General features: G+C 47.6%; 3 protein-coding genes across 5 annotated transcripts in view; all 3 read right to left on the bottom strand.

Moving 5' to 3' along the window:
- Window positions 1-2534, bottom strand: part of LOC144729548 (afadin-like) — a 30903-nt gene extending 28369 nt beyond the window's left edge. For 2 of the 3 annotated variants that reach the window (XM_078609873.1, XM_078609875.1), the window contains exon 1: window positions 2269-2534. In XM_078609873.1, coding sequence (XP_078465999.1) covers window positions 2269-2358 — 90 coding nt within the window. In that variant the 5' untranslated portion in view covers window positions 2359-2534. The remainder of the gene's footprint in view (window positions 1-2268) is intronic. The other variant, XM_078609874.1, reaches the window with a different exon arrangement.
- A 1136-nt stretch (window positions 2535-3670) lies between these two features.
- Window positions 3671-6580, bottom strand: GTF2H5 (general transcription factor IIH subunit 5). Its single transcript, XM_078609872.1, has 2 exons — window positions 6336-6580; window positions 3671-5309 (listed from the first exon to the last, which is right to left on the bottom strand). The coding sequence occupies exons 1-2, from the start codon at window positions 6368-6370 to the stop codon at window positions 5129-5131; spliced, it is 216 nt and encodes a 71-aa protein (XP_078465998.1). The 5' UTR covers window positions 6371-6580; the 3' UTR covers window positions 3671-5128.
- Window positions 6581-9108: 2528 nt separating this feature from the next.
- On the bottom strand, window positions 9109-24345 carry LOC144729544 (cytochrome P450 2F5-like). The gene is made up of 9 exons (XM_078609864.1): window positions 23938-24345; window positions 20207-20372; window positions 19299-19448; window positions 18391-18551; window positions 16404-16577; window positions 15118-15259; window positions 13364-13551; window positions 11920-12061; window positions 9109-11590 (listed from the first exon to the last, which is right to left on the bottom strand). The coding sequence occupies exons 1-9, from the start codon at window positions 24169-24171 to the stop codon at window positions 11412-11414; spliced, it is 1536 nt and encodes a 511-aa protein (XP_078465990.1). The 5' UTR covers window positions 24172-24345; the 3' UTR covers window positions 9109-11411.
- Between the last annotated feature and the right edge of the window lie 12 nt (window positions 24346-24357).

Raw genomic sequence — 24357 nt, 5'->3', positions numbered from 1 at the left:
GGTGAGATGCAGAGCAACTCCATCGTGGACAGCCCCAATGATTGTCTCGGCAACGATTGACTCTTGAAGACAATAGACCTCTGCTTTTCTTGGACATAAATACTTTTTTATCTCCATTTTAATTCATAAAGAATGTACACCATGATGAACCTTAAAGTTTCAATACCCAATCTCTATATGTATCTCATGCCTACATAGTCTCTTCGAGCCAGAATATCACTCTGCATGATAATAAACATTGACATTTAGATGAGTGGCTCGGTGGGAACGCGTGAGCCTCGTAGCAATTAGCGAGGATGGGGCCGTCCATAAATGACGTCACGCACCTGGGGGGGGGGGGTCAGACATTTCTGACGATGTGTGACGAGGGGGGGGGGGGTTTGAGAAATGTGACGTCACATCAAAATGCGCAACTTTATATAAATATAGAATTGTTATAACAACACTCCTACAACATCAGAGTGCAGCGCCACATTAAATACACACTACAATGACAATAGTTTAAAGCGATTTGAAGCATGTTTTATTTTCAAAATGGAAATATGGTTTTGGGGGGGGGCAGAGCTTTGTGACGTCATATTTGAGGGGGGGTCTGACTTTTTGTGACGCCGTGTGACGAGGGTGGGGAGGTCAAAAATCGTCCAAAATCGCGTGACGTCATTTATGGACGGCCCCGATGTTAGATTCCGGACTCGCGTGACATCTTTCTGCGTGGAGTCTGTAATTTCTCCCCCCGTCCTGCACGAGTTTCCTCTGGGTACTCCCGTTCCATCTTAGCGCTATAAAAAAGCATAGAATTGGAATTGGCCAACACCCCCAATGCTGAAATTGTTACCTGCAAATTAGTCAATGGTGCTTACACATAGCAACATCGCCCCTCCTGACAAGACGTGGCAGGCCCCTCTTGGAAAAGAGTTGAGATTCCGTAAGGCTTTCTTGGATAAAAAGCATAATACAGTACTAACAATCATGACTCATGCTGGTTTAATTGAACTATGTTATTGTGTACGGCAATATGATCCTTATGGCGGTACCCCGGGGTACAAAATAATACAAACTGGCCAAGGCAATAAAATATTTTATTTCTGGGACACTATTTTTTCCCAGGGGTGTAACTTAACTCCGCGACTGGGGTACCAATCAATCCGAAATCGGTGCCACTCCGCGATGCTGAAACGCAGCGAGGACGATTGCGCTGAAACCCTGAACGCTCGTACGGTCGTACGCACCGTGGTGGTGCATCATCGTGAGTACAGCTCGTCGAGACGAGTCGATTGCACCATCGCCGACCATCAACAGACTAAAAATGACTGCATCGCGGACATCGTGCGAGAGCCGGGGTACTATGGTTCATGTGTTCAGGAGCTAAATGGCAACGTCAGTCTGCTAGCCACGACGAGGGCGCATCAGGAGAGAGAGAGTTGGTGTCGTCTTGACGTCTCTCCGCCGTTGCAGGAGCGCAGACTGCAGTGGTTTACTGTGGAGGAGTCCATCGTTTGGGTCGCATGGCCACGATCGCACGACTGTGGCTTACGCGTCGGCTTGTTGATGTTCTGAAGCGGTCGATGGTTACGCCATTGGCTTTGATGAAGAAGGTTAAAGCCAGGAGGCGCGATGCTGTTTGTGTGGCTTACACCGTCACGAGGGCGGCCACTGCCCTGGGTGACGGTGGCAGCTCTCGCGTGAGATGACGGCGACCCTGGACGTGGCCGCGAGCCCGGGGCGCGCCCTCCCCGCTCCCTGCCCGCCAGAGGCATTTAAACTCACACGGGGGAGGCTCTCGCCGTCGTTTAAAACCCGTTTCTAGGCTTTACAACCCGTGTGTATTCCAGGACAGATCTATGATGAGAGCCACACAGTACTGTACATACAGAGGCTCAACAAAACACGTGAACATACAATTGTAGTATTGCTCACTGACAGCACTTTGTGGTTCAGGCGCGAGGTGCCTGTCTGCTCGCCACGACGAGGGAGCTTCACGAGTTTGTGTAGTTTCCTCAGTTACATACAATGTAGCTGATATTGGCCAGATATCCTATTACAAGTTACATCTTATGGTTGGATGTGAGTGGAAATCTGACAACCTCGAGAAACCCCACGCAGAACGAGAGCAGAACAAACAAACTCCACACAGAAGGCGCCGGTCAGTAATGAACCCCAGGTGCCACCACCACCACCACCGCCTCCGCCTCCTCCTCCTCGTCGTTACAATTCGTGCGATTCTGTTTGTCGAGACCGCGGGGAGCCCGTGCCACGGAGCGGTCTCACCTCATCGGGGCCGCTCATCCCAAAGAGGTCGAGGCAAGACTCGTTCCATCGCTGGATCCTGGCCGCCAGGCGCGCCCGCTCGGCCTCCATCGCCACGGTGACTCAGTCGAGCTGACGGGGCCCGGATTCACGACGGGGCCCGGATTCACGACGGGGCCCGGATTCACGACGGGGCCCGGATTCACGACGGGGCCCGGATTCACGACGGGGCCAGCGGCGAGGGCAGTGCGGCGAGGCGCGCATGGCCCCACTGCTCCCAAACGCGCGCTCTGCCCACCTGCCTCCCTCACGCTTCACCTGGTCCCACCCCTCTCTTCACCTGCCTCCCACCCTCTCTTCAGCTGCCACACCCTCACGCCACTGTCCCTACCTTCCCCACTCGACTCATCTTCCCCACCCTCCCTCGCCATTCCACCAACCCCACTCTGCCTCGCCTGTCCCACCCATGTATCCTGCCCGCGGCACCCACAGCGTCGCAGCTTGCTCGTGCATGTGCACGTGTGGGGTCATCACAAGATTGCGGATCACTGTGTGGGGGTCATCACTAAGAGTGGGGGTCATCACCAAGTGGGGGTCTCTGTGTGAGGCTCATTGCGAGTGAGGTTCATTACGCGTGAGGACCCTCGTGTGTAAGGTTCATCACGAGAATAGGGGGAGCCCCCGTGAGGCCCACAGGGCCCCCCACTCGCCCCGAATTCCTTCTCTTCTCAGGCCCCCCAGGCGGCAGCGCGGCGTGACCCACTCATCATCACATCGACACATTCCGCGTCATGCGCACATCGGACCATCTCTGGCAACCTGCAGGCTGCCTATACTCACTTCAGTCACTTGAAGGTGCAGATAAAATACGCTTTTTGCGGTAAATAATACTGCCGATAGGTAGTGAATATACATTATTCACAACGGAGACGGGGAAGAACAATCCATGAGAATGGATGTGCAGAATCGAGTCTCTGTGGAGATTATGGCTGAAAGCTACTGAACACATGTATGAAATGTGGCAAAACACTTTGAACAGTTATGTAGCCAAATAAAATCGAATCTGGTTCAATATCATCCATTGGCAGACTTTACTGTCAACACATCCATTTGCAGACTCCCATATATAGCATGGTTATTTTTCCAGTAATTTCACGAATTTGTTGCATGTTGCAAAGCATGCCTAGCCAGCAAAACGATGGACTTTCTTTACAACCGATGCTACAGTGTAGATCAAAAGAAATTAATATTACTTCAAATTTATTTACACACCTTCATGGACAGTTCATTGAAAGCGCTTATATGCAATCACACACACATCAAAACCTTCCGAATTGCATAACATGAGTCAAATTTTCACGTGGCAATTCTGCATAGAGCTGAACACGACTCTGTCGCTAAAAAAACGCACAAAACAAGCAACTCAAAACATGTAATTTATTATTCAAATTACCATTACGACGGTGATCATCCGTTTACAGCACGTCTCTCGTGATACCAATTTTATCAACCCGAGGCGGAATCAACCCCAAACCGAGATTAAACCTCGCAACCTTACGGATGAGAGCCAATCGCTCCACGACTAGCAACTTACACTAACCAGAACACTAAACAGACATTAAAATGAATCCCTCACTGGAATAATGTATACTGCTGTTGTTGATGTAACTCAATGACTGTGGTTAGGTGTTCCCAACGTTATTAACACATTGGTTAAGTTGTTATTTGTTTTCTGTCGTTGGAAAGATTGTCCAGATCCAAAATATTCCAAAAATAAATGACAGGCAGAAACACTAAACACCTGGGAAACTGTGTAATGCTGTGAAGTGAAAATTTGCAATACTGTTTCATCAAAACACTCCGCATTAAGGAACATTAACTTTTACAATCCCCGCTGAAGCATTCAACACTTTGTAAAAGAATGACGTATAAACTGTACAGCAGTGGTTCATGTTTCTCCCTCTCTCCCGTGTGATTGTACAAAGCAGTTCAAATGCAACGGTTTTGCTACATTTTGCCCAAATGGCATAAACAAAATTTCCAAGCAAAAATCAAGAGTGCCCAAGTGTGGTAAAACAGACTGAAATAGTAGTCACTTCAGCATTAAGTTAGGTTAGCCATTGTACTAGAATTCTTACGTTTCTTCATGGTACAGTAGTGGGTTATATTCATCAATTTGAGAATACACATGCAAGGATAAAATCGTGCGAAATGCAGGCTTCCACACGATGGTATTTTCAATACCTACACAAGTTGTCAATTACAACCATGATGAACATTGGCAGCACCATTCAGTTGTATACTTTATTACTTGTTTATTGCAGCATTATTGGTTTGTGATGTATATTTCTGCCATATGCAGCAGTGCCAAACTCATGACAGCACAACACTCAACTGATATAAACGTGCAGTTCAACCTATAAAAAAGCAAAATGCTCAAACGTATTGTATCCTCCATCAAGTCTTATGTAAATGTTTCAGTTGACGTTTCAGATATTTTACACCCAACTTTACATTTTGTAGCAGGTGAGAAGTTACCTTCACATTTAGCCAAAAAGCTGTAATTTAAAATGAGCCACAATCCATGGTTTCAGCGCCACGCGTTTCCTGGTGACTGTATTAACGTGAGGCAACACATCACCTGGGCATATTTAACACGTTTACAAATCGCTGCACGGGTCAAAGCACTCAATATGATCGGTCAATGAAGACATCATTTCAAAAGCTTTTTATTCCGCTGCCAAAACACTCCACATGCCGAGCCAAATGTTTTTATTTTACACTAGCCAGTCAAATGCTTGGATTTGAAAACGCACAAATAATCTTCAGGAGACATCTTCCTCGGTTGGCCTTCCCCGCGTGTGGAGGAGGAGCGCACACTTTATTTCTGGGTGATGGGGAACGAGTTCTGGTCCATGAGCTCGCCCACTCGCTCCTGCAGAATGGGCACCACCTCAGACGCGATGAACAGATGCGTTTCGTCCAGATCGTGGATCACAAACTTCTTCCCCAGAGCATTGGTTTCATCCAGAAAGAGCAGGAACTGCTTCATGGGAGGATCACTGAAAAACACAAAACGCATGTGAATCTACTGCAGCGCAGAGTGCCAAAGGAACCTAATCTACACCGTAGTTACGGCAGAATGTCATTGACCCAAAACACAAATGAGCATTTGGCGGTGCTCATATCTCCATTGGTAGAAATTCCACGTTGCTCTGGATGTCCCCCGATAAAATAGCCCAAACATTATGGACCCTCGATACACTAAACTATTTAAACTATATATACAATTGAATACACGCGACTACGGGGAGAACATGCGAACTCCAAATATACAACAGGCGTCCGTACCCACGACCTCCTGCACACCGGGCGATGTCGCTAACATCTCGCCCACGTGGCGAGTTCGCGTAAACTGGTGGAGACTTCTCACCGCGGGAGGATTCAGGCAACACACAGCAGCAGTGGCAGACACCCAAGTAGGATGATGCAGTGGCATTGTTACCCCGTGAGGTTACCCCGTGAGGTTACTCAGTGAGATTACCCAGTGTGATTACCCAGTGGGATTACCCCGTGAGGATACCCCGTGAGGTTACTCAGTGAGATTACCCCGTGGGATTACCCCATGAGGTTACTGAGTGAGATTACCCCGTGAGGTTACTCAGTGATATTACCCCGTGAGGTTACTCAGATTACATCGTGAGGTTACCCCGTGAGATTACCCCGTGAGGTTACCCCGTGAGGTTACTCCGTGAGATTACCCCGTGAGATTACCCAGTGGGATTACCCGTGAGATTACATCGTGAGGTTACCCCGTGAGGTTACTCCGTGAGATTACCCCGTGAGATTACCCAGTGGGATTACCCCGTGAGGTTACCCCGTGACGTTACTCAGTGAGATTACCCCGTGGTTTTACCCCGTGAGGTTACTGAGTGAGATTACCCCGTGAGGTTACCCCGTGAGGCTACTCAGTGAGGTTACCCCGTGAGGTTACTCGGGCTCCAGGCCCCGCCGCTCGACTCGCGATGGAGGCCGCGGGGCGATGCGCCCCTGACGCCACCCCACCCCCTGCCCAGTGCCTCTCTCACCACGCCACGATCACGCCCTTCAGCACGTTCACCATCGCGGCTCAACGGGCAGCTCCGGCTGCTGCTGCTGCTGCGGGCAGAAGCAGAAGGGAGGCGAGAGACGAGAGACGACGCTCGGCGCAACCCGGCAGGCGAAGGGCGGAGCTCGGCGGCGGACATCTTAGGGCGGGACACGGCCCCGCGCGCGTGGCGTCATCCCCCACGCGACACCGCCATGATGGGTGGGGGCGCGCGCCAGCGGCGATTCCTCACGCAACATGGCGGCTGTGAGTGACGTCACTGCGCGTCACAACGACGGCCGCACTCTCGCGACGGTCCGCAGGGAGCCACGAGGGGCTCGGCGGCTCCGCTGCTCCCCTCTGACTCTCCAACCATCGTCCGTGCCGGTCGTTGTGGGATGGATGGTGTGGGATGGTGATGTGGGATGAATGGGGTGGGATGGATGGAGTGGGATGATGATGTGGGATGATGTGGGATGAATGATGTGGGATGGTGTGGGATGAATGATGTGGGATGATGGTGTGGGATGATGGTGTGGGATGATGGTGTGGGATGAATGGTGTGGGATGATGGTGTGGGATGAATGGTGTGGGATGAATGGTGTGGGATGAATGGTGTGGGATGAATGGTGTGGGATGAATGGTGTGGGATGATGATGTGGGATGATGGTGTGGGATGATGGTGTGGGATGAATGGTGTGGGATGATGGTGTGGGATGAATGGTGTGGGATGATGATGTGGGATGATGGTGTGGGATGAATGGTGTGGGATGAATGGTGTGGGATGAATGGTGTGGGATGGTGTGGGATGAATGATGTGGGATGATGGTGTGGGATGATGGTGTGGGATGAATGGTGTGGGATGATGGTGTGGGATGAATGGGGTGGGATGATGATGTGGGATGAATGGTGTGGGATGAATGGTGTGGGATGATGATGTGGGATGATGATGTGGGATGAATGGTGTGGGATGAATGGTGTGAGATGATGATGTGGGATGAATGGTGTGGGATGATGATGTGAGATGATGGTGTGGGATGATGATGTGGGATGATGATGTGGGATGATGGTGTGGGATGAATGGTGTGGGATGATGATGTGGGATGAATGGTGTGGGATGAATGGTGTGGGATGATGATGTGGGATGAATGGTGTGGGATGATGATGTGGGATGATGATGTGGGATGGTGATGTGGGATGAATGGTGTGGGATGGATGGAGTGGGATGATGATGTGGGATGAATGATGTGGGATGAATGGTGTGGGATGAATGGTGTGAGATGATGATGTGGGATGAATGGTGTGGGATGATGATGTGGGATGAATGGTGTGGGATGGTGATGTGGGATGAATGGTGTGGGATGGATGGAGTGGGATGATGATGTGGGATGATGTGGGATGAATGGTGTGGGATGATGATGTGGGATGATGGTGTGGGATGATGGTGTGGGATGAATGGTGTGGGATGATGGTGTGGGATGAATGATGTGGGATGATGGTGTGGGATGATGATGTGGGATGAATGGTGTGGGATGATGGTGTGGGGTGAATGGTGTGGGATGATGGTGTGGGATGAATGGTGTGGGATGATGGTGTGGGATGATGGTGTGGGATGAATGGTGTGGGATGATGATGTGGGATGAATGGTGTGGGATGGTGTGGGATGAATGGTGTGGGATGATGATGTGGGATGAATGGTGTGGGATGAATGGTGTGGGATGATGATGTGGGATGAATGGTGTGGGATGATGGTGTGGGGTGAATGGTGTGGGATGAATGGTGTGGGATGATGGTGTGGGATGAATGGTGTGGGATGATGGTGTGGGATGAATGGTGTGGGATGAATGGTGTGGGATGAATGGTGTGGGATGATGGTGTGGGGTGAATGGTGTGGGATGAATGGTGTGGGATGATGGTGTGGGATGAATGGTGTGGGATGATGGTGTGGGATGATGGTGTGGGATGAATGGGGTGGGATGATGATATGGGATGAATGGTGTGGGATGAATGGTGTGGGATGATGATGTGGGATGAATGGTGTGGGATGATGATGTGGGATGATGATGTGGGATGAATGGTGTGGGATGAATGGTGTGGGATGATGATGTGGGATGAATGGTGTGGGATGATGATGTGGGATGATGTGGGATGAATGGTGTGGGATGAATGGTGTGGGATGATGATGTGGGATGAATGGTGTGGGATGATGGTGTGGGATGAATGGTGTGGGATGATGATGTGGGATGAATGGTGTGGGATGATGATGTGGGATGATGTGGGATGAATGGTGTGGGATGAATGGTGTGGGATGATGATGTGGGATGAATGGTGTGGGATGATGATGTGGGATGATGGTGTGGGATGATGATGTGGGATGATGATGTGGGATGATGATGTGGGATGAATGGTGTGGGATGAATGGTGTGGGATGAATGGTGTGGGATGAATGGTGTGGGATGGTGATGTGGGATGGTGATGTGGGATGAATGGTGTGGGATGAATGGTGTCGGATGATGGTGTGGGATGATGATGTGGGATGAATTGTGTGGGATGAATGGTGTGGGATGAATGGTGTGGGATGAATGGTGTGGGATGAATGGTGTGGGATGGTGATGTGGGATGAATGGTGTGGGATGATGGGTGGGATGAATGGTGGGACGGGAGTGGGACCCCGCTCTGGAGCACGAGGAGCTGTTTAGTCAAACTCATTACACCCGCCTTGCACTTCACGCTTTACTAATTTCAGTTTTAAAAAGAACACAAATGTTTGAGAATTTAAAAATCAGATGCGTCATCATAGCATTTCATTTTATTTCAAGAAGTAGATGTCAAGGCGAAAATCCGGACAGGTTTTGCTAATTTGTGACCTACTAAATGATTATACAGGATTGATTACACGTTCATCCAAAATCATTTCTAACAGCTTCATATAATCAGATGAAAGTCGTGCACGGTTAACTCTGGATTGTCTGTATTGCGATTAACCGCGTGCCAAATTCGTAGCACAGTGTACGAGCCGCGAGACACGTGGCAAATAACAAGAAACATTTAAAACAATCGACTCATGAACTGACTCACGACACCAATCACGGAATTCTTTAACTCTCTTCAAGTGACTCTAATCAAATCTTGACTTAAAGCTTTCGTGACTGCAGGAATTCATATTATTTGGGTCTTTCGGTAAAGTCACGTAGATAGGTTCTAATAAAATAACAAAAAACGACTTTTTCCTGATGACGGTTGCTTGTGTTGCGATCGAAACGTCGTAGTTTTTTTGTTATTTTCTTTGAACCTTTCTATGCGACTTTACCGAAAGACCCAAAGAAGATGACTCTAAACTCTTTGGTTCTTTCAATAAAGTCACGTAGGTATAAAATAAAATAAATCACGACGTTTCGATCGCAACACAAGCAATCATCATCAGGTGGGAAACCACATCAAGAAACATGTTTTTGTTGTTGTTGCTGAAGTGGGAGAGAGATGCCGTGGTAAGAGGTTATACAGGTGTGGTAAGAGGTTATATCGGTGTGGTAAGAGGTTATATCGGTGAGGAAGGGGGGAGGGGCAAAAAAAAACAATTTTATTGCTGTGGGTTCCCACATGATGACGATTGCTTGTGTTGCGATCGAAACGTCGTGATTTATTTTATTTTCTACCCACGTGACTTTACCGAAAGAACCAAATAGTTTGGATTCCTGCAGTCACGAAAGCCCCAAAGAGTAAGATGACTCTGAGATGTTTTCTTGTTCATGTTTTTGTTTGTTGCAGTTGCACCCGATTCAAGAGCCGAATGGCTCACAGGGCTACACCTAATACTTGAACTTGAACTAATCACCCTCAAGCACACGCCTCAAGGGGGCGCTGACGAACCGGGATCAGCGCCTGGCTCGTCCCGTCAGCTGCCCCCCTCGTCCCATAAGCTGCCCCCCTCGTCCCGTCAGCTGCCCCCCTCGTCCCGTCAGCTGCCCCCCAAGTCCCGTCAACAATGTTGCCATCCCACCGCGTCTCGCGAGCTTCTGAAAGCCACTCCGTTCCCCTCCACTTCTGTAATTTCCATTCCAACCTGTTGCTGTATTTTAAAGCGTTCATTACAATGTGTGCAGGTTTCCGGTGGGGATCCTGTCATTATGTATGTTGAACTTCTTTCGCACCATACGTTGCCAACCGTGCGAATCGAATGTGCTGTCAGAGGCAGTGAGCATTATATAAAAAAATCGCAGAAAGCGTTATGTATATGTTCTTAGGTTTTTTCATGTATATTTTCTTAGGTTTTTTCATGTATATGTTCTTAGGTTTTTTCATGTATATGTTCTTAGGTTTTTTCATGCATATGTTCTTAGGTTTTTTTCATGTATATGTTCTTAGGTTTTTTCATGTATATGTTCTTAGGTTTTTTCATGTATATGTTCTTAGGTTTTTTCATGTATATGTTCTTAGGTTTTTTCATGTATATGTTCTTAGGTTTTTTCATGTATATGTTCTTAGGTTTTTTCATGTATATGTTCTTGGGTTTTTTCATGTATATGTTCTTAGGTTTTTTCATGTATATGTTCTTAGGTTTTTTCATGTATATGTTCTTAGGTTTTTTCATGTATATGTTCTTAGGTTTTTTCATGTATATGTTCTTAGGTTTTTTCATGTATATGTTCTTAGGTTTTTTCATGTATATGTTCTTAGGTTTTTTCATGTATATACTTTCTACGTTTTCCTGAATTTATTTTATTCCATTTCCTAGAAGAATATTAGATCATATTTTCATTGGTATTCTTGGTTCTTTCGGTAAAGTCACGTATATAGAAAATACCGCCGATACTTATATAACCTCGTGTCACGGCAGCTCTCTCGCCTACTTCAGCAGTTTTCTTGCTGTAGTTGTCTCACCTGATGACGATTGCTTGCATTTCGATCGAAACGTCGTGATCTATTATTATTTCTACCCACGTGACTTTACCGACAGAACCAAAGAGTATGGATTGCTGCAGTCACGAAAGCTTCAAATCAAGTTAGATTCGTTCATTGTCAGTGATTCTTGACTCGAACTTTGAGTGACCTGCAAGCTCTATTATCTGGAATGCTATCACCGCTTTATGGCACAAACCTCGTAGCGATGGGGATTCCAAACTATGCCTGACTTTGGGGTAAGGTCAGGCATGGGGTGTCCTGACTGTCCCTGAAATGAGAAACGTTGTAGCAGAGCTGTGAGGAAGAGGAAGACCTCCATCCTGGCCAGGTTCTTCCCGAGACAAAGTCGGGGCCCTAGTGACATAAACACACAAACACGCGGTATTATTTGTAAGAGGTCATTGTGTCAAAACCTGAATTGTACTTATTTTCACATGTCTCATTTTCAAATTATATATAACTGCGCTTTTATTTGGGTACATTGATGACAAGACCTTGAATTTATTTTAAAATGAGTATTTTCATGTTTTGGAAGCTGTAGATTTTATTGCGATTGTTTTATTTTACAATTTGACCAATGGTGTATCAACCTCACTGTGTGAACTTCAAATATCTATCATCATCCTACTGTGACTGATGAAAGCCGTATCCAGACAGGTTGATTAATTAAATAAAAACATTACCTGCAGAGAACGCCATAAAATCATTTCGGTTATAGAAGTTTCCATCGATGTCCAGGAAATGGCCTGGGTTGAACTGCTCGGGGGTTTCCCACAGCGACTTTTCTCTGAGCGCCGAGTGGATGAGAGCAACCACTTGTGTGCCCTGCAAGTCACAGATTGTATCGAGATAATTTAGATTACGGCACACTTTGCACATATGTATATATGGAGGGGACTTGCAAGATTTGATTATGGGGGAAAAAAACAGAGACGCTAACTCTGGTGAATACACAAACTCCACCGTCGAACGAGAAAGAGTAAACCAGGCTGTCGGCTGGGAACATCACGTGTGCGAGGTCAGATAATGGTTGAGATCGGAATTTCTGCTCGGAACAGGGTTGAGTTGTTTCAAGGTGATGATGAATGAATGTGGTATTACTGGTAACACCCTGGATGTTGCAGAAAATAATATTTAAAAATGTATGATGATTGGAAGTGGAAGTCTTCATGTGTGCGGCAGTAGAGCAATTAACATTATTTTTCAACACAGAATCAGACGAGAAGGAAAGATAATTGAAGGACATTTCACCCCAATTAACTATTATAGTAGAACCAGTACACCTACAGGCAATGGCCACTCTTCTGGCCTCACCAATACCCCCAGATGTCATCGACTTGAGTTCCCTCTGGTCACCAAACGCATAATAGATTACCCATGTTTACCCATTGACCTTGCTTAGTAGTGTGCTACATAACTGCACTGTTGTAACCTGACTGTGCCATTTTTGCATTGGATTAATTGACTAAATGCTTGCATTTTTACTTTCTTCAAAATTTGCTGTTTCCGAACTTTTGGGGTCCAACTTTGCGGCTCTACCGGCAGGTCAATGACACTTAAAAACAATTTGCTGATTCTGTATCAGTCACGTGTAGTATATGGCCTCAGAACGTTTATCTCATGCAGATCAGAACAACTCTCTTTTTCAAACTCTGTACCATTGTTGTTGAATGGGCAACTGGGTTAAAAGTACATGAATGATGTTTTTCCACTTTTCAGTTTACTCGTGCATCTGCAATACCGTACTCTGAACCTTCTGATAATGCGTTCGGCCAGGTGGATCAGTGGTATAGCCAGTGGCTCGCACTGGGGCCAGTTCAAATCCTGTTTGAGGGTTGACTCATCCCATAACGGTTGGCTACGTACGGTGTGAAAGAAGTTCAACATAATACAAAATTATCCTGGGTTCAATGAAACAAGTACCATTTTGTGGGGAAGTCAGCGGTGACTTTCTTACCAACTAACCCCTGCCATATGAATGTGGAATTTATACCACTGGTTCAGGATTGTAAACAGATTTGCACCACCTCATTGTTCACTTGAGCAGGAAATCACTCCGATGTTTGTTTATATATAGAATGTGTTAGCCAATCATCGTTTGTGATGGTTCACGTTACGTGGACACACCTTGGGCAAGAAATAACCGCGCAGTTTTGTGTCGGAGGTGGTAGCGTGTGGAAATGCCATCGGCAGGATGTTGGCGTAGCGCTGAATCTCATGAACTGTGGCGTTGGTGTAGGGCATGGATGCTCGATCGGCACAAGCCGGCCGGCGATTGGACCCAACGACGCGATCTATTTCTTCCTGAACTTGTTCTGTAGGTACAGAAAAGGGAAACATTGCCAGCGAATACCGCGTGTACACATACTAATACAAACTAAACGATGGTTGTTACATAAACTCGTGCTACGTGAATGGAGATAAGGGTCATGAAATATGACTGCTGCACTTTATAAAACATGTCTCTGCTACAAAGAATTCATCCTCGAACATGAATCAATCGAGCCGGTAGTTTCATCAGCCAGATTGCATGCAGCGTCATTTTTCTTAACTGATTTTGGAGCAGTTTTGAATGCATTAAAGGGACAGCACGAATACCGTCTCAAGTGAAGTTTTGTAACTGGGAGATCCTTCTGCTGGGGGAAGCATGTTCCACATATTGCTGCTCAACTCTGACACGGAACGGCAATGGGCTCCAGGAAACGTGTTAGAGGATTCCTCCACTGGCAGTGCACACGCACACCTTGTTGCTACATGTGGCGCACTGCGGCATCTTTGACTCTGTTGTCATGTAGATTGACAGGTCAGAACATTGCCATACACTGCAGCTGCTTTGCATTGAGTGAAGGTTTCTATAGTGATATGAACATTCTCTACACTCTACAGCCACTACTGGACCACCATCAATGACAGTTCAGTCAGGATGACGTGCACACAGTACAGTAAATCCTCGCTATGCATTAGCTCTGAATTCGCGAGTTTCGCATATTCGGGAGTTAATCAACTCTCGCAGTAATCTTGCTCTGAACTCGCTATTGTACATTTTTACATTATACGTATTTACAGTCAACTCGTTTATATATTTAGGTATACACCAAGCGACTGTGAGGTCCATTCAAAATCACGTGACTGCAATCAGGGGAAGCGAGTTCCTCACCACCACCTCCGATCATCATCATCAAAGGTAAAACAATGCATTGTTCTTTATGATTCATTATTTATTTGTTGTAATAATTAAATATTATTTTACCATTTCCCCCCTATGTTAACTTGTACCAGAAACGTAACCCCATTTTTCTTTCGAACAAGTTTACTGCATTCGCAAATTCTGCATTTGTGAGCCTTTTCAAGAACGTAACCCTTGCGGATAGAGAGGGTTTACTGTATACGATTCATAACTGTTTTTTGGGTTAAGTGACTTACTGACCTGGCTAATTCCTATCATAAGGTTCCTCTACCATCTGACACATCCAAACAAATTGAACCGTCACATGTACAAGCATTTAACATGCCAACTGTTACTGTTTCAGCTCACTCACCGGTAGATTGAAGAATGCTTACAACCAAATTAGCAACGAGATACGATGTTACAACAAGCATGTTCAGGACGGAACCCAATCTTGGTTGTGAGGATTGTTGTTCAAATTACCGGTGATCTAAATGAATGGCGTGCTAAACACCTGTAAACGTGACAATTGTGTATGGCTGTCGGGTGGTGGATGGTCTTTAATTTAACGAGATCATTAAGTGGCCGAACAAAACACTCATGAACAATATTGGGTGCGAAAACCTACCGTGTAAAGCATACAGTAATTAACTGCAATTAACTGTATGCTTGACACGATTTAATGTACTCATGTACTCATGTGACATGTACTCACCTTGTACTTTGGGATGTGTCAGCATGAGCAGGATACCCCATTTAAGTGTGGCGGAGGTGGTCTCAGACCCAGCCACAAACAGGTTCGCCATCGTGTTAATGAGGGCGATGTCAGAGAAGGCTGTGTCTGGATTCAGTGAATCCTACAAGAGCAATGGAAGAGAGTTATTAAACAAATCAAACACCTTGACAAGAGGAATATGCATACGTTGTCTGTGTTTCGGGATTTAATCCTGTAAGGTTTGGTTATTGCTATATTTCCATTCAAAATTGTGAGAAGAGGTGATCTTTGACACAAGATCGAGGAAACACCCAAATGTAAAATAAAATGTAATGAGGCTAAAACCATACAAACAGATGGTGCAAGATTCCAATGTGTGATATTCTACTGGATCTTTAATGGTCACCTAAAACATATTTGACGTCAACATTTTATTAGATATGAGTTATGATGTATACATCTTTCACAACTATTCAAGACTGGTTTTAAACTGACATTAAGGAAATAATCCTACTGAAAATCAGACTATAAATGTGGAATGTTTGATCAAAATCCAGAAAAGGTTATCAAGAAACGCCAATTATTTTTCCTCGGCTCTGCTCAGCTGCACACAACTCCTTGAGCGATGTCGTACAGTCTGTGTTTTTCAGACAGCCACTACCAGTTTACCGTTACATTTTACACCAGCAATGCAATCAATGAGATCATAATCTCATCCCATGCGCATGCTGCTAAAAGACAGTTTTAAAGTGTCTAGTAAAGCATCAGCAAGTCCTCTATTTACGTTCCTCCTATTTACGTTTCACGATAACGTCGCCAACAAATTAATAGTATGTGAAAAGCGGTGATTCGCTACCTTGTTTCTAATTTAAAAAACGCAGTAGTTTGGGCAGCGTGCGTGATGACACACAACGACGCCACCGTGTCCACCAGGGGGCTCCCAAGCCTCAGTGTTTACAACATCGCCATACTGGACTCGGTACCACCCTCTCGTGAGGTACACAAAGTCCGTTCACTTGTATTATTTATCTAAACTTGTTATATATTTTTTTGAGTATCTTACGTTAACCTTTTTAGTACTTACTTTACATTTTTTCAGCAAAATTTTACCGAAGAATTACTGCCAGGAATGTAACCTAAATGTATAGCATTACATCAATGGTAAAACTATGTTTCGACTTAAGTGATTTTGTCGAAAGTTGCATTTTGCAGGGAGCAATGCCCAACGTAGATAATTTTTAGTGCTGCATGTTTGATATGGATTGTTTCAATATATCGAAAAAAACCTCAATCCTCTTGTCAATGAAGGCGTCCAAATAATCGCGGGGGTCTCCTTGAATGCGTGCCCCGTCATGTTCTTCAATCCTGGCCTGAATAAACGCATTCAAGACAACTTTATTCTCGTTTATTCGTTGGTGGGGTCCTGGGAAATACTTCAGCAGAGGAAACGAATTGAAAATCTGTGGAAAGAACATAAAACGCAGAGAATAATTATTAAAAACGAATATTAAGATCTGTAACATCGCCATTTAAACCTCAATAAAATTGACTCATCGTCCCACCAACACTGCTAAAATGAGCACCCACTTGGTGTGAGGTAGTAATCATATTTACTCAGGAAGGTGGAATGCCCACCACTGACTCAGGGCCACAGAAAATGCGTACTGCACAAATGAGATTGAAGTTTTGGAGTAATTCATTTTTAGACTTAAAACTTTCGTGACTGCGGGAATTCATATTCTTGATTCTTTCGGTAAAATCACTGCAAATACATAAATACACATTTTCCACTTTTCGTGTTAAACAAACTTATTTTAAACTTCCCACCATCAAGTTTTCTCCATTTTCATGCAGAACATGCAGGTTATATGGCATCACTTCTTAATCTGTTTAACTGTTCTTGTCAAGGCGTGTAACATGGAATAGAAATTCTGTATAATGTCCATGTTGCCATCACACGACTTCAAATACAAATAGCTGTGGAAATGAGACTGAGGTGTGTAGATACCTCCACTGTGGCAGACAGAACAATGATCCATGCCATACCCACTGCAGCCTTGCCGATATAGCCAAGACGAGCAAAATAAAACATATCATTGGCAGTGTGGTTGAGTTTATATTTTTTATTTGGTAGCCTTAGTTATTACTGTAAATTCCCTGAGAGCATCCGAGAGTGTGATTAGGAATAAAAGGTTGCAAGAATTCTCACACAATGGTCTTTAATTTATCAACCTCAGAAAATGAGGGACTGAGTCATCCCCAGACCCGGAATGAAGCCCTCAAACTTGCGACTGCTCGCCACTCAAGCAGATCGCTACATCCATGCACACATAATCGTGCCATGTCTCCGGATACTGCAGCGACATTGGCTGTTTCGCTCAAAGTTCTCGTGACATCACTTAAACTAACTTTGAGTCGCAAAGTGGCCTGAGGCCCTGTCTCCTGGTCTCCAGAATTTGATGTCACTGGTCCAGAAATGTAGCTTTGTTGCCATAGTTGAAGAGTGTCAGAGGAAAAGCTCCACCCTCTCATTTCCGGATGTCACTCCTCAAAACTAATTGAAATCAAAAGACCGAGTTCAAATTGCACACACTTGACGGTCTCCTATCACGATGAAGCGCTTCTGTATTTAGTGCTGTGGTGGTAAAAACAGTCCTGAGAAAAACTTCCAGGATCCAGTCATAACCCCCATCTTGTTTACAAACCAAATAATAGGGCAATGCATATACTACCAGAGCATATTTTTGTTTGCATGTTCACCACAAATATATGTGATTAATGCAGACATGATTCCTTGCAAGAGGTTTCAGTTTGGTGTTTTAACATCTCAACACCTATATTCTTGGTTCTTTCGGTAAAGTCACGTAGAAGGGAAATAATAAAATAATAAAAATAAAACATAATAAGATGTAATCCTCACGACGTTTCGGCCACAACACAAGCAGCCGTCCTCAAGTGAAGAACAGGGCGGTCGGAAAGACAGCGTCCTAGTTTATTAGGACGCTGTCGTTGTGGCCGAAACGTCGTGAGAATTGCATCTTATTATGTTTTATCTTTATTATTTTATTATTTCCCTTCTACGTGACTTTACCGAAAGAACCAAGAATATGAATCCATGCAGTCCACGAAAGCTTTACATCGAAATCTCAACACCTGTTTTATTGCCAGAAAGGGTAAAACCTATTCTTATAAAGAGCATATTTGTCCACACAGAAACATATATAGATGCAAGGATTTTAAACATGGATTCGTGATTGCAATAACACCACTCACCTGGGACCAATCATTACCAGACAGTTCTACATTCTCATTGATAATGTTCATGAGCTTCACAAATGTTTTATTATTCCAGTCGTAGCGGTCTCCAAATATGATGGAGCAGATTACATTTGCCGCTGAGTTGGTGATTTCGGAATGTGCATCAAAAGGTTTTTCTAGTGCATGGGAAGAAGTTGGGAGAAGTAGTACAGTCAAAATAATATATAGACATCATTACCATAATAAACATCTTCTCAACTACTAGATGAATGCTTTTCCATGCAAACACCACAACACCACATTCTCCCAACGTTGATGAGGCTAGAGGACTTTGTGTAGTGATGCAGTGAGGTCCACAATGCAGGGTGCTGTGAGGAGGCCAAGAGGTACATTTCTTTAGCAAGCAGGCGTTTGATAGGCTAAGGAAACCACCACGTCAGAGAAGAGAGATGAGTCCGAGTGTGGTAATGGAGGCACGGGTACTCTATCCGTGTCACTGTGGGGATCAGAGAGGAGCAGGACGCTCGGCGGCTCAAAAATAAGTTGTCGGCGTTCGAGCGCCGGAGTCCGACACGGACGCTGGAAATTCCGTGACGGTGCAGGAGAAGCGACGCAGAGTCCCGAGGAGAAGAGGGCAGGCGACGGCTGTGGACGTGATTCGGCGTCGACTGTTGCGCTGGGTGGGACGCGTGCAGGGTGGGGGGGACAATTGCCGAGATGGGCAACACGTGGCGAACGCGCGCTACGGCTGGACCACGTCACCACCTCTAATTTACGAACACGCACCTCACTCAGCACGATTAGAATGCTGTCAGAAACAAATGCAACGACCACTGAAATACACTCGATATTAATGCTGACATTCGCCCATGAAGGTTTTGCACAGGTACAACATTCCTTTATTGCGGTCGTGCATTGGATACCTTCTTTGTTTTCTAGAGCTCGCACTAGAAACTCGGCCTCCTCAGCGATCTTCTCCTCAATGCTCTTTGTGCCCATCCCAAGGTTCCTCAGCATCATGTGGGTGAAGCGCCTCCTCGCTCTCCACTGCCACCCATGACTCAGCAGCAGGCCTGCCGCCGGTGAGCGGAGCGTGTTGAGAGAATCACGATCGCGTTATAACAACCCTTAGCCTTGGTATTCGTATGATCATTGTATATGCAGAGCCCATCCTATGAGTTTTTCAGATTATCGTCGTCTTCCTATGATGTGTGATTGACATGAATCTTAGTTACGACAATTACACAAGATAATCATGTATGATGAAGATGTATTTAGCAGACAATGCACTATCTGAAATCAACCTATAAATGTTCTCTTATCCATGTTTCTGTCTTTCAATATAAATCTAGGCATGCACCTTTGCACACTTTGTCAGTTTTTGTTGCATGTTGTTTGTTAATGGCCACGTTGCTGACCCGTGCGTGCGTCACAGGGTGGCCGTGTGCGCGTCACAGGGTGGCCGTGCGTGCGTCACGTGCGTGCGTCACGTGTGTGCGTCACAGGGTGGCCGTGCGTGAGTCACAGGGTGGCCGTGCGTGCGTCACAGGGTGGCCGTGTGTGCGTCACAGGGTGGCCGTGCGTGCGTCACGTGTGTGCGTCACGTGTGTGCGTCACATGGTGGCCGTGTGTGCGTCACAGGGTGGCCGTGTGCGTGTCAAAGGGTGGCCCGTGCCCTTTGCGTATCCTTCCTCAGGCCGTGATCTTCATCCAGGTCACGTGTCTGGTGTAAGGGGCGGTCCCAAACGTAGTGCCCATTTGCCCTGAGCCAATCGCAACCAAGCACTCTACGCGCTACGAATTTAATGAGGTACAAAGAATGCCTTCTTACCTTCGTAATTTCCCAAAGACTTTTTGAAGATGGGTATTTCAGGGCGGTCAATAAACATCTCAGCTTGGGTAACGAGAGCTTCCTTGATGATGTCATTGCCGGCTAAAATCACAACTTGCGTCTGTCCTAAAGATACACTGAAAATTGGACCATGAGTCTCTGAGAGCTGAGAGCCAATGGGAGGGACGGCACAATGAGACCAAAGGAAGCATTAGACTTGTTTTTGTCAGAAAACGATTATTGAACATAAAATAATAAACATCAGAAGTTTAAACATCGCGATTTCCAGATGGTACGTGAACTGGTATGTGGACATACCTCATTGATTAGCACCTCCGATTAGCACGATTGGCTAGATACGGTGCGAAAATTTAAACATACATTCATTTATAACAACTCAGCTAGGCTGGTGACTAAGTGATGGGAGTTGTAAAAAAAATTGGCAAAATTAGAAAAACGAAATTGGAAATATTATTTAAATTGGTGAGGTAGGTGGGTCATGGGGTTTACAAATGTACAGCAGTTTTGCTTTCCAGGCCATGAAATTACATATTTTAAGTATGGAGCTTCATTGCCCTTTACGCTCCTGGCTTTCGGGCCAAGGAGATCGGTTTATGCAGTGGGGTCGACTGAGTGAAATGCAGCCTCGATAACGATAACCTAAGCTACCCACAGTGAACCCCTCGTCTTATTTGAATAATAGCAAATGTACAGACCATATCTGATGTTTGTGTGCAAGTATTTGTGATGAGAGCGAAGCTATCAACGAACTGCACTTGAGAACCCGGGTGAAGCGTGGGGGTCGTTGGCCTGATTTGATCCCAGAATCGCAGCAGTGCGAGCCCAGCACTTTGACTGCTGGGCCGCCAAGCCACTCGAGATACACATTTTTTCTCAACCGACGCCTACAAAAGTTTGTATCGGGAGCATTCGAAGGTTGCTCATTGAAATATGACAAATATTTTCAAGTCGGAAAACTATATTTTACTTTGTCCCTCCACAAATTAGGGCTCCCAAAATGCATGAACCAGAAAGCTAAAATGTTAACATTTGTAACTGTTATGCCGAAAAACATCCTGAAACGACGTTTTTGGAAGCGTTCCAAGAATTGTCGAAGGTTAAAAACATTTTAAACGAAGCCGGAGAGAGCATCTGAAGACAAAAAAATAACAAAATTTAATAAAGTCGATGCAACATTTGGAGGGGTTTGAATGATGATAAATACGTATTTGACCTCAAACAAGCTTAAATACGCTGTACAGGAGACCCTGGAATATTGCGGAGAGTTACATTCGTGGAAAGTGCCGCGAAAGCTAAAGCGCAATATTCAATACTGAAGCCGTACCTCAATCATGGGATTAGGAACACGGCAACCAAAACAGACACTTCACAATTGAAATAAGTATTGTATTGTATGCCAAATAAACAAAGATAATTGGAATAAAGTAAAAGCCCTTAACAAAAACATTACTAGACAATAAATAGCAGTATACATACTGAATAAATGTTGCATTTAATGATGACGATCCAAAGCGGGTGTTTGTCCGCGAGTGGGGAGCGGCTGGGCTACGGGGATCGCGAGATGCTTGTGAGGCGCCACTGACTGCCTCGCATCCCTCGCCATCCCTCGCACCCCTCGCCATCCCTCGCACCCCTCGCCATCCCCTCGCACCCCTCGCCATCCCCTCGCACCCCTCGCCATCCCCTCGCACCCCTCGCCATCCCCTCGCACCCCTCGCCATCCCCTCGCACCCCTCGCCATCCCTCGCCATCCCCTCGCCATCCCCTCGCACCCCTCGCCATCCCTCGCACCCCTCGCCATCCCTCGCACCCCTCGCCATCCCTCGCCATCCCCTCGCCATCCCCTCGCCATCCCTCGCACCCCTCGCCATCCCCCGCACCCCTCGCCATCCCTCGCCATCCCTCGCCATCCCCTCGCCATCCCTCGCCATCCCTCGCACCCCTCGCCATCCCCCGCACCCCTCGCCATCCCTCGCACCCCTCGCCATCCCTCGCCATCCCCTCGCCATCCCTCGCCATCCCTCGCACCCCTCGCCACCCCCCGCACCCCTCGCCATCCCTCGCACCCCTCGCCATCCCTCGCCATCCCCTCGCCATCCCTCGCCATCCCCTCGCCATCCCCTCGCCATCCCTCGCCATCCCTCGCACCCCTCGCCATCCCCCGCACCCCTCGCCATCCCTCGCACCCCTCGCCATCCCCCCGCACCCCTCGCCATCCCCCGCATCCCTCGCACCCCTCGCCATCCCCCGCATCCCTCGCACCCCTCGCCATCCCTCGCACCCCTCGCCATCCCTCGCACCCCTCGCCATCCCTCGCCATCCCCTCGCCATCCCCTCGCACCCCTCGCCATCCCTCGCACCCCTCGCCATCCCCTCGCACCCCTCGCCATCCCCTCGCACCCCTCGCCATCCCCTCGCACCCCTCGCCATCCCCTCGCACCCCTCGCCATCCCTCGCCATCCCCTCGCCATCCCCTCGCACCCCTCGCCATCCCTCGCACCCCTCGCCATCCCTCGCACCCCTCGCCATCCCTCGCCATCCCCTCGCCATCCCCTCGCCATCCCTCGCACCCCTCGCCATCCCCCGCACCCCTCGCCATCCCTCGCACCCCTCGCCATCCCTCGCCATCCCCTCGCCATCCCTCGCACCCCTCGCCATCCCCCGCACCCCTCGCCATCCCTCGCCATCCCCTCGCCATCCCTCGCCATCCCTCGCACCCCTCGCCATCCCCCGCACCCCTCGCCATCCCTCGCACCCCTCGCCATCCCTCGCCATCCCCTCGCCATCCCTCGCCATCCCCTCGCCATCCCTCGCCATCCCTCGCACCCCTCGCCATCCCCCGCACCCCTCGCCATCCCTCGCACCCCTCGCCATCCCCCCGCACCCCTCGCCATCCCCCGCACCCCTCGCCATCCCTCGCACCCCTCGCCATCCCTCGCCATCCCCTCGCCATCCCTCGCACCCCTCGCCATCCCCCGCACCCCTCGCCATCCCTCGCACCCCTCGCCATCCCTCGCCATCCCCTCGCCATCCCTCGCCATCCCCTCGCCATCCCTCGCCATCCCTCGCACCCCTCGCCATCCCCCGCACCCCTCGCCATCCCTCGCACCCCTCGCCATCCCCCCGCACCCCTCGCCATCCCCCGCATCCCTCGCACCCCTCGCCATCCCCCGCATCCCTCGCACCCCTCGCCATCCCTCGCACCCCTCGCCATCCCCTCGCACCACGGCATCCGCAGCCACTGACACCGCACTTGCGGGGACAATGTCCCCCCGCGAAAGGCCAAACCGAACCCCCGCGATAGCTAAACTGGTACAAAGAGGTTGTCCTCTTTAGGTCGAAACCGCGAACGATAAACCTGCGATATTCCAGGGTCTTTATTTAAGGTGAAATTTTTATTACTAAGGAACGGAAATCAGAAATGTGCAACGTAGATGAATTTCTCTCAAACATTTACACTCTCATATGTGCCCGATAATGACAAATTGAACGAGATGGAATGGATACAAATACACATTTAAATTTGTAGGGAAAAATGTGTTTTTATACCATTAAGTTACCAAAGTTTGTCAAGAGACATGGAACGTGAATCCACTCGCAGTGCTGATCTAGGCGAGTGCCGGGGAGCTCAATGTGTGTATGTAGTTTTGACCTTTTTCGCACCGTACGTAGCCAACCGTGCGAGGAAGGACAAAAAAATGAACACGCACCTTGGCTAAGGACGCGGGCATGGCTTTGAGGTCCAACTGTAAGAGGTTTCCCACCAGCGGCAGCCCTCTGGGACCAGGCGGGAAGCCGCGTTGCCCCCTCCGAAGGCACCAGAAGCCCAGCCACAGAGCCAGCGCGGCCACCACGCGCAGCACCCAGCGGGGGGGCGGCATCGCGCTCGTCGACAGCTGAGAGCCAAGAGCCAGGACATCGATCCACTCCCACGACTGCTGCATTGCTGCCAGCCTATGGGACTCGATATTAATACAACTACAGCGGCGCTGTGCAATTACCGTGCTGCGGTCCTCTTTCACAACTGAGCTCAGATCTGCGTAACTTGTTGCCCTCGGGCAAATATGCAGTGTTTCGATTCAACAGGGGACAATCATTCCCAGTGCCCGCTGCGAGTGACGTCACAAGGG

Source organism: Lampetra planeri, chromosome 33 (assembly GCF_965212315.1).
Source record: "Lampetra planeri chromosome 33, kcLamPlan1.2.h2, whole genome shotgun sequence".
NCBI classification, from domain to species: Eukaryota; Metazoa; Chordata; class Hyperoartia; order Petromyzontiformes; family Petromyzontidae; genus Lampetra; species Lampetra planeri.
The sequence above is the reverse complement of the archived record's forward strand: the minus strand, read 5'-3'. Positions and strand labels throughout refer to the sequence as shown.

What these genes read in the sequence shown, in the direction of transcription:
- GTF2H5 (XM_078609872.1), bottom strand. Translation starts at nt 6,370, where the DNA reads ATGGTGAACGTGCTGAAGGGCGTGATCGTGGCGTG. An exon ending in AAGGGCGTGATCGTGGCGTG is followed by an intron (nt 5,310 to 6,335) that starts GTGAGAGAGGCA and finishes TGTGTTTTTCAG; the next exon opens with TGATCCTCCCATGAAGCAGT.
- LOC144729544 (XM_078609864.1), bottom strand. Translation starts at nt 24,171, where the DNA reads ATGCAGCAGTCGTGGGAGTGGATCGATGTCCTGGCTCTTGGCTCTCAG. An exon ending in TCATTGACAAGAGGATTGAG is followed by an intron (nt 15,260 to 16,403) that starts GTTTTTTTCGAT and finishes TTGCTCTTGTAG; the next exon opens with GATTCACTGAATCCAGACAC. An exon ending in GCGGTTATTTCTTGCCCAAG is followed by an intron (nt 12,062 to 13,363) that starts GTGTGTCCACGT and finishes TGTGACTTGCAG; the next exon opens with GGCACACAAGTGGTTGCTCT.